The sequence below is a fragment of the Heloderma suspectum genome, chromosome 12, assembly GCF_057233095.1.
Source record: "Heloderma suspectum isolate Gila_16-S chromosome 12, 16-S_ref, whole genome shotgun sequence".
Classification (NCBI taxonomy): Eukaryota; Metazoa; Chordata; class Lepidosauria; order Squamata; family Helodermatidae; genus Heloderma; species Heloderma suspectum.
The window spans coordinates 11046136-11056308 of NC_139469.1; the positions used below are offsets into that span (position 1 = coordinate 11046136).

The 10173-nt window shown below is 50.3% G+C and overlaps 1 protein-coding gene across 1 annotated transcript in view; it reads left to right on the forward strand.

The window, feature by feature from the left end:
• MYH16 (myosin heavy chain 16) overlaps nt 1-9359 on the forward strand; it is a 72949-nt gene extending 63590 nt beyond the window's left edge. The window contains exons 38-43 of the mRNA XM_084818322.1: nt 849-1052; nt 2437-2562; nt 3653-3823; nt 5435-5635; nt 6848-7077; nt 8951-9359. Of these exons, the coding sequence (XP_084674448.1) occupies nt 849-1052; nt 2437-2562; nt 3653-3823; nt 5435-5635; nt 6848-7051 (906 nt within the window). The 3' untranslated portion in view covers nt 7052-7077; nt 8951-9359. The remainder of the gene's footprint in view (nt 1-848; nt 1053-2436; nt 2563-3652; nt 3824-5434; nt 5636-6847; nt 7078-8950) is intronic.
• The last annotated feature ends 814 nt before the right edge of the window (nt 9360-10173 follow it).

The window sequence follows — 10173 nt, forward strand, 5'->3', positions numbered from 1 at the left end:
ATATGTATATGTGTGTGTGTATATATATATATATATATGTATAAGCACCTATTTAGTGCCGTCTAGTGATGCTGTTGCGACCCACCTTAGGTCAGGCTGTGACCCAGCAGAGCAGCTTTCCCCAACCGAGTGCCCTCAAAATATTTTGGACTTCAACTCCCATCAGCCCCAGTAAGCAAGGCCACTCGTCAGGAACTTTGGGCATTGTAGTGCAAAATATCTGGGGGGTATTGGGCTGGGGAAGGCAGTACTAGAGGGTCCCCACTCACTGGTTCAGGGGCAGGGAACTTCCGAGGGTTGGGGGGCTGCCCCCTGCCACCACCGCTGCCCTGCCGTATATGCTGTTGAGCATTCTGTGGCCGCGATGTACCACTGGCCCAGGGCGTGGCTGTGTGGCTTGCTGGCACATGCCTGACGGGCAATTAGCACCGGCTCCAGGTTTTTTAGTGCCCTTGGGCAAGATGCCCTCAGGGCCCCCCCCAATGAACCTCCCTTCTCACTGCCATTGTCACAGCTGCTCTCACTCCTCCTCCTCTTCCTCATCATTGCTGCCACTGGCTTGCTTGGCAGGCAGAGAGCCAGGGAGCAAGCAGGCCCTTGCATCTCCTGCTCCTCCTTCTCACCACCACCGTTGTCGGGGCCAAAGCGAGAGGCAGGCGAACAAGCCGGGTGCAGCGGGTGAACAGCTCCAGGGGCCTGTTGTCAGTGGACCCCTGCAGGGGTGTAGGCTCTTGGCAGGTGCCCGACCATGCCCACCCTCGGCGCCGGCCCTGCTTGTAAGCCATTGCTTGATCTGTGGCGGTCCAGCTCTGGCTTGGCTTTACGTGATGCTCCCTTTCTGCCCACAGGACCTCCAGATCCAGATGGACGAAGACGCCCGCCAGCACGAAGAGCTGCGCGAGCAGTACAACCTCCAGGAACGGCGCCTCAGCCTCCTGCAGACGGAGCTGGAGGAAGTGCGCACAGGCCTGGAGGGCAGCGAGCGCTCGCGCAAGCTCATCGAGCAGGAGCTGGTGGAGGTCTCCGAGAGGCACAATGAGCTCAACGTCCAGGTGAGGATGCCACGCGCCCGGTGGTGCAGCGGAGGCAGGGCTTTCGGGGATGCGGCCCTGACGCTGCTTGATGGGCGGGGACACTGATCTCATCTTCTCCCCCTGCCCTTCACGGTTCCCTGTTCCCTCTGGGCCTTCCTGCAGGAAGTGCAGAAAAGGGCGACTCAAATGGTCAAGGGGCTGGAGCCTCTCCCCAGCCAGGGAAGGCCACAACGGCTAGGATGGTTTCTCTTGGGGAAAAAAGGAGGGCGAGGGCAGACATGATAGAGGTGTGCAGAATTACGCGTGTTGTGGAGGAAGTGGATAGGAGGACATTTGATTGGTGGGAGATCCAGGACGGAGGAAAGGAAGGGCTTCTTCACACAGCGCATTGTTGAAACTACGGAATGCGCTACCACAAGCTGTGGTGATGGCCACCAAGTTGGAGAGCTTTGAAAAGGAGTTAGACAAATTCCTGGAGGAGAGGGCTATCCATGGCTTGTAGTTCTGATGGCTGTATGCAAGCTCCAGTACCAGAGGCAATGAGCCTACATACTCAGGTTGCTGGGGAACATGGGTGGAAGGGTGCTGTTGCGCTCATGTCCTGCTTGTGGGTTCCTGCTCAACAGCTGGTTGGCCACTGTGTGAACAGAAGGCTGGACCCGTGGCCTGATCCAGCATGGCTCTCCTTACGTTTTTATGTTCTTATATTGCTCCCTGTTATAATGTGACGTGTTTTGGGATGGCTTGGTCTGGAATGGGCAATTAAGACCCATTTGCTTTATGAAAGACCTGCTCCTCATGGAGACAGAACTGCTAGAACGGATTTGTTGAATCAGATCAACACAGCTGCCTGCATTCTGGACTCTTCTTGGGGGCGTGGCTAGCGGGAATGCCATGATGAACGCCTGCACTTCCAAATTTAATACACCACTGCGCTCACCCCTATGGATGTGAAAGGGGCATTGGTACATCGAGTGCAGGAGTGCCCTCATAGCCCCAGTCTGGGAACATAGGTACGCAGGAAGCTGCCTTATACTGAATCAGACCTGGGTCCATCTAGCCCAGTATTGTCAGACACTGACTGGCAGCAGCGGCTCTCCAGGGTTTCAAGCAAGAGTTTTTCCTGCCCTACCTGGAGATGTTGTGGATCAAACCTGGAACCTTCTGCATCCAAAGCAGGTGCTCTACCACTGAGCTATGGCCCCTCCTACAAGGAGGATTGTAGTTTGCAAGGGAGTGGTGCCAGCCAGACTTTGAAGTTATGCAGAAGATGCACAGTGCGGCCTTCCGCTCTCAGAGACCCGTCTCGATTTCTGTCTGGCTCCCTGTTTCTGTGATGAGAGATACTACTGTTCCCCTTTGATACGCCCTGGGTCACTGAAGTCTTCTCTTCCCTCTGCAGAACCAAACCCTGCTGGTGATCAAGCGCAAACTGGAATCTGACCTTGTGCGCATCACTAACGAACATGAGGAGCTCATCAGCGAGTTCCGGACGGCAGATGAGAGAGCAAAGAAAGCAGTGGCAGATGTGAGTCCCATCCATGTTTTGGGGGCATGTCATAGAGCAGGCTTTCCCTGCCCTGCCACCCTCCAGATGTGTTGGACTACAACTCCTAGCACACCCGGGGAGCTGTAGTCAGACCCATCTGGAGGGCAGCAGGTTGGGGAAGACTGTTCTGTTTCCCTTTTCAAACACAAACAATCCATTTCAGAATGCAATAATAAAAAGTTATAATTACATGTGATAATGATGGCTAATCCAAAGGAATACGTACATTCTAGAACCTTTGTGTACCAATAATGTGAGGTTAAGGCCTGAGGAATTCTTATTCTTATTTCATCCCCACAGACACACCTTTTCTCCGGGCTATGTGTGCACCAGGGCATATACTCCCCACAGGTCCCCAACCTTTTGGGCTTAGTGGGCACATCTGGCATTTTGACAGTGTTGAGGGTGCTCTCACAAAATGGCTGGTGGGGGGGTTGTCCATTCACAAAATGGTTGACATGGTGGGTATGGCCATCTTAAAGTGGTCATTTCCCAGAAGGCAAATTGATGGGACTAAAAAAAAGCAACTTGCCCAAGAACCTAAACACAAGGCAAAGGGCAGGGGGTCTGAGCTCCAAAACACAAAATTACTTCTTTTGGACCCAAATAAAGATGGCACCAGAGGGTGAAGAGTAGGAACAAGTCCAGGGGCTTCTGGTCAGTGGGCCCCTCTGACGTGTGGGCCCTTGGCCGGTGCCCAACCATGCCTACCTTTGATACCAGCCCTCAATTTGGTGCCTTTTGTATTACCGTTTTGCAGCAGTCCATCCACCCATTTAAAAAACAGTAATAATAAAAAAAAAACCTTAAGAAATAACATAAAAATCGGGAGAGGCAGGAAGGCTGGCAGGCACCCATGGGCGCCACTGTGGAGACTCCAGCTCTACCATAGAATTGCAGCACACGTGCACACTTACATCTATCTGATTGTCACTCAACAATCTGCTCTCCTCATTTGGGGCTGACCTGAGCAGACCACGTTAGGAATCTGTGTAAGACGAAACCGAGTTCTGACACCTGCCGCTCACTGCAGAAATATACAGTCCTGTTTCCTAACCTCCGTTTCCAGGCAACCCGCATGGCGGAAGAGCTGCGCCAGGAACAGGACCACTCCATGCACCTGGAGAGGATTAAGAAGAACTACGAGGTCACCATAAAGGACCTGCAAGTCAAGATGGAAGAGGCGGAGCAGCTGGCCCTGAAAGGAGGGAAACGCACCATCATGAAGCTTGAGGCCAGAGTAAGAAACCATTTCCGTTGCTTTGCACCCAGTGTGAGTGTTGTCACTTTGCCCCAATATGGTGGCAGATTTGGGGAGTGCCAGCTTCAGGTTTTGGAGGGCCGTTGGGCAAGGCACCCTCAATGGGCCACCTCCCTCAGTGAGTCTACCATCTCACCCCCATGGTCTCCAACTGCTCTCGCTCCTCATCCTCTTTCTCATCATTACTACCACTTACTTGCTTGACCGGCAGAGAGCAAGCAGGCCGTGGCATCTCCTGCTCCTCCTTCTCACCACCACCATTGTCTGGGCCAGAGCGAGGGGCAGGGGAACAAGCAGGTTGCAGTGGTGAAGAGGAGGAACAAGTCCAGGGGCCTCTGGTCAGGGGCCCCCTCTGATGTGTGGGCCCCTGGCAGGTGCCTGACCAGGCCTACCTTTGATGCCAGCCCTGAATTTGTTGCCTGTTGTCTTACAGTTTTGGAACATGATATTCTCAGAAATGGCAAAAGTGTACATACCAGAATATATATGTTACACCAGCAATGGCTCTATTAACAATATGGGAAGAACAAAATGCAAAAATGACATTTAAGGAATTAATCATGTTCATGCCGATGGCAGCCAGCAGGGTAATAACTAAAAGTTGGAAAACTACAGAATGTCTAATGCTGAAGACTTGGGACACGCAGCTGTGGCAAATAGCCACGGCAGAAAAATTGACCCACCGACTGAAATTAGCTGAAGGCACAGGCAAAATATCTGATTTTTTAAATAAAATATGGAATGATACTATTTCATATACAAACCAGGGACAAATGCAAAAGTATTTGTCAAAGCCTTTCGTCAGATCATGGGAAGGGACTAAATACAGTCTGTTATTATGAAGAACCAGAAAGAAAACCTCGAAGCAGCTAATGGCTTCCACTTATATTTGTGTCTGTAAAGCAGTGGAGGCTGGTGGCTCCAATGCCACAGGACGGTGAGTCTGCTCTGGGTTTCAGACAGAGGCAGTCCAAACCCTAAAGTTGCTATCCAAGTGTATTGGCCCCAGGAGCGTAGCCAAGTCATTTGTAGTGTTAGAGGGGCCTAGAGATCCATAATGCTTGCTTAAGTTCATTATTGGTGCAATTCCCATGCTAGTAAGCCTTTGAGCATGTGCAGATGAGTCAAAAGGCCGATAACAGCCTTCTTGGTGCATTCCTTGCTAATGAGGAGAGTCTTTATCTCTGATGTGCCTGGGAAGCAAAGTCTGTTTACCGGCAGCTGTGCCTGAGAACAAAACACTTCTAGCCTATGCTGAGAATGAACGCTAGGGGTGCTTGCTAGTGTCGTGCTGCCTTATTGCAGACCTGTAGAGTATAAGACCCATTGTACCCCATGGCTATGGGTTCAGAGAAGCTGTCTGATCCAACCATTGGGTACACCTGTGTGCTGTAAGTTACTCAATAAAGTCTCCTTGTAAGCAAACCTTTTAGTCTGATTTATCACTATCTTGGCACCTCTGACCTAAGAGTTCAATGCCCACGGCCAGGGCGACACAACAAGGTCCTGAACCCTATCCCCAGAAGGGCTGATTTCATTGCAGATTTCTCTCACTTCCCCAGCCTGACCATCTCTCCCTTTCCTGTTCAGATTAAGGAACTGGATACAGAGCTGGACTCGGAGCAGAAACGCCACGTGGAGACGGTGAAAATCCTGCACAAGAATGAACGGCGCCTGAAGGAGCTGGTCTTCCAAACGGAGGAGGACCACAAGACCAACCAGCGTATGCAGGAGCTGGTGGAGAAGCTGCAGAACAAGATGAAGACGTACAAGAGACAAATCGAGGAGGCTGTAAGTGGCACGGCCTTTCACAGTAGTTCCCCCCGCCCCCAACAAACATGAACTAAGCCAGGGATGTTGAGCCTATTTCAGCCTGAGGGCCAAATTCAGTTTCAGAGAAGTTCTTGGGGAGCCGCATTCCAGGAGTGGGGCAAAAATGCCAGCTTTAAAGCTCTTACAGCCAGTAACTAAGCCTAATGCTTAAGCCTAAGGCATTTCAACCTTTTGAATTAAGCCTAAGCCTAAGGCATTTCAACCTTTTAGAATGGGGAAAAAACTGCACAAAACCCAGGAAATCCCAAACAATTGGTGGCTGGGGCTCAAGGAAGGGGGCATGGCCATTTGGGGAACCCTGGAGGGTCAGACTGGGACCCCAGATTTGGCCAGGGGCCTGAGGTTCAACACCCCTGATTTAAGGGAGCCCCTTCAGTCAGGGGCGGGCAACTTGCGGCCCTCCAGATGTTTTGACCTACAGCTTCCATCATCCTTCACCTTTGGCTATGTCGGCTAGGGCTGATGGTAGTTGTAGGCCAACACAGCTGGAGGGCAAAAGTTGCCCATCTTCGCCTTCAGTATATCGGCAACCTGCTCAGCATATTGAACTGTTTGCCTGTACCATCAGCCCTGAGATAGATTATCATGCTCTTCCGCAACTCTCACCTGTTCTAATGGGGATTCCGCAGAACTTCCTAGTGCACTGTGTCCCCAGGCATTAGGTCAGCCCTTCCCAACCCGATGCCCTTCATTGGCCATACCGGCTGGAGGTAATAGGGACCATAGTCCAACACATCTGGACGGCACCAAGTTGGGGGAGGCTGTTTTAGATAGTCCATGTGTACGTCTCGGCAGGCACCATCTTCGAAGAGGCATTCCCACCGATGGTAGAGGGAAGTGGAGGAAGGCTTCTTCTAAGATGGTGTCCTCTACCTGCAGATTTTACACATACCTGTAATAAAATCCAACCTTTGTCAGAAGTCATTGCCCAGTTGAGGATGCTTCTTTAAATGGTTAGACGGTTTTTAATGGATTAATCTATGGAAGGTTGCAGTTGTAGGAACTGCACATTTCTGCTTCCTTCCAGACATCAGAGGTTTGGGGAAACGGTTCATGTGGGCGTGCATCAGACCCCCTCATCCAGCTTGTTTTTGGTTCTAGCAGCAGCTGGTGCAAGAACCTCCCTCACCACCACCAAACTCCTCTTTTTCCTCTATTAACTCTCTGCAGGAGGAACAGGCTAACCAGAGCATGGCAAGATACCGGAAAACCGTGCACGAGCTGGACGACGCGGAAGAAAGGGCTGGAATGGCCGAGTCAGCCCTGAACAAACTGCGTACCCGGCATCGGATCTCAGCGAGCAAAGCTTTCACCTCTGTGGAAATTGTGCAGGTCTCCAAGTCTGGAAGTTCCAAGTCAGCTGCCGAGGAATAGAACCCATTTCCTTGAACTTGCAGCTGGTAGGTGTGATGCGTCTATCCCTGCTTTTAAGTAATCCTGGAGGAGGAACTCGTTATTAACAGTGGCAGAGCCCCTGCCTTGCATGCAGAAGGCCCCAGGTTCGATCCCCGGCATCTCCAGGTAGTGCTAGGAAAGAATCTTGCCTGAAACCTCGGAGAGCTGCTGCTGCCAGCCAGTGTCGCCAATAATGGGCTAGACGGACCCAGGTCTGATTCAGTATAAGGCAGCCTCCTATGTTCCTATTTAGGGAGGGGCCATAGCTCAGTAGCAGAGCCCCTGCTTTGCCTGGAGGTCCCAGGTTCAATCCCCAGCATCTCCAGGTAGGGCTAAGAAAGAATCCTGCCTGAAACCCTGGACAGCTGCTGCCAGTCAGTGTCGACAACACTGCACTAGCTGGACCAAGGGTCTGACTCAATATTAGGCAGCTCCCTATGTTCCTATGAGTCATGGGAATTACTTCCAGAAAGACCCCCCCCCCCCATGACTGTGTAAGTCAGGGGCAGGAAACCTATGGCCCTTCAGATGTTGGACTTCAGCTCCCATCAGCCCCAGCCTCCATAGCCAATGGTCAGGGGACTTGAGGCCCAACAACATCTGGAGGGTCACAGGTTCCCCACCCTGTAACCCGTCATGTCAAAAGAGGCCAGCAGTCTCTCCTCTTTTTCTTTGGGCTGCCTGAGCCCCTGCTGGCCAAAGTCTTGTCAGCAGCCTGATCTCGTCTGATCTCGGAAGCCAAGCAGGGTCAGGCCTGGGTAGTACTTGGATGGGAGACCGCCTGGGAATCAGGCTTCCTGCATTGAGCAGGGGGTTGGACGCGAGGGTCTTGTAGGCCCTTTCCAACCGTACGAGTCTATGAGCTGCTGTTCAAATGCTCTGGCTGTGCCTCAGGCATAGTTATCGCATTTATTTATTTTAGATATGTATATCTGCTTCTGCAGCCCAAAGCACTCCCGGAGCAGCTCGCAAATAAGATGAAAACAATCAAACTTAAAAAAAAAAATCTAATATAGCAGACCAGCAGCAGTTAAAAAATGCAGATTAATGGAAAATGGAAGGATTCACAGTTCTAAAATGCCAGGGAAATAAAATCGTCTTCACCTGGCACCCAAAAGACATCAAACTTGGTGCCAGGTGAGCCTCTGCCTCTTGCACAAGATTGTCCAAAGCCAGAGGGAGGCACGGCTGAAAAGGCCGTGTTTTACCTGGTCACTTCCTGCCTCGCCTCCGAAGGCAGAGAGATCTGGGGAAGCTTATCCGAAGATAATATTGCCATGTGGGCAAGTTCATGCGGGGATATGTAGCTGTTGAGATCATCAGGCCCCTTGCCACCTTGAGCTTTAAAAAAAATAATCAAAAGCACTTCCTTGAATTGTGCTTTGAAATTGACTGAGTGCTGGTGTTAGTCCAAGGCTGGCATGTCATGATCTATTGGCCTGGTCTTGGTCAGTAATCTAGTTCAGGGGGTAGCAGAAAGTAAATCTCCAGATGTTTTGGACTTCAGCGCCCAGCATTCCTGACCACTGGCCATGGTGACAGGGGCTTCTGGGAGTTGAAGTCCAAAACAAACTCTAGCCACTATATTTTGAACCGAAGTTTCCAAATAGTCTTCAAGGGCAGCCCCATGTACAGTGCAATGCAGAGGTCCAAACAGGATATTACCAGAGTGAACCAGGGCCAGGTTCTCTCTCTGTCACTGTTGAATTTTTTCTTTTATTTTTTGCTTTACTCTACTTTGACCTTCCCTGAATGGGGACATCTTATGAGCATTGTTTGATCATTCCCTGTCTTTTCACCCTCTGCTTTTCCACCGTGTCCAATTCCACCTTCTATATCCTGGCTTGTCCCAACTGAATCAGTTGCTTTCCTTTACAGTCTGGACAAAGCATCTCCAGGCAGCTGCATCTTGCAAGATTGCTACCACAATGATGAACAGAGCAGCTTAAGCCGATCGAAAAAGACATCTGCATAGAGATAGAAGGAAGGTGGACGTGAAGAACATCTTGACATCTGCGGGGAGAACAGGGAGTTATCTAAGCATCCACATCCTACAGGAGCTTGAAACCCAGTGTTTTCTTATTTTACTTTTTCTTTACCGCGAAGGTTCTATAGTCATGGGGTTTTTCTGAGTTGGAATGAGTCTTGTTTATACTTCAGCCTGCTTGCATTTTCATGTCAAGGACGGAAAATGTTACGAAAGTACGGCTTGAGCTGTCTCTTGTAAATAATCCCCCCTACAGAAGTAGTCTGAAACGCATAGTCTTAATAAAGCTTTCTTCCATGGAAAAGAACCTTGGCAAAGTTTATTCTTTCTTTGCAGGACTGAAGACTGACTCGTTGACACCATCGGTGTCTGGAAGCAGTCGTAAAGAGAGGAACTATTTATTTGTCTCTCTTTTAGGGATTTATATCCTACCCTTCAAATATATCCCCAGGACAGATACAGTTTTTAAAAATGTTTAAACATAAAAACACTACTGACTAAAAGCATGAGGTTGACAAAATGGACAGGGCTTAGGCTGCAGTCCTGTACACCAGTGGTATTGAACCTCTTTCAGCCCGAGGTCTGGATTCAGTTTTGGAGATATTGTCAGGGGCCACATTGCAGTGGTGTGTCAGGTTGAAAGCAAAAGGAGTGGGGGCAGAAATACAACCCCCCCCCCCCAGCATATTGGAGCTTAAATTTCTTCCTGCCAGGCACTCACCTTTAGGAGAGGCATTTTAACCTTTTAGAACAGGGAAAATACTGCACAAAAGCCAGAAAACCAACCTACCAGAGGGTCCCTGGTTTGATCCCCCAGCCTCTGCAGGTAGGGCTGGGAAGGCATCCTGCCTGGAACCCTGAAGAGCTGCTGCCAGTCAGTGTCCACAATGCTGGCCTAGATGGACCAAGGGTCTGGCTCAGTATAAGACAGCTTCTATGTTTTTCTCCCTCTCTCATAAGACTAGAACCCAGTGGGGTCATCCCATGAAGTTGGTTGGTGGGAGATTCAGGACAGATGAAAGGAAAGACCTATTCACGCAATACATCGTTAAAACTATGGAAGTCACTAACACAAGATTTAGTGATGGCCACCCATTTGGATGGCTTTCAAAGG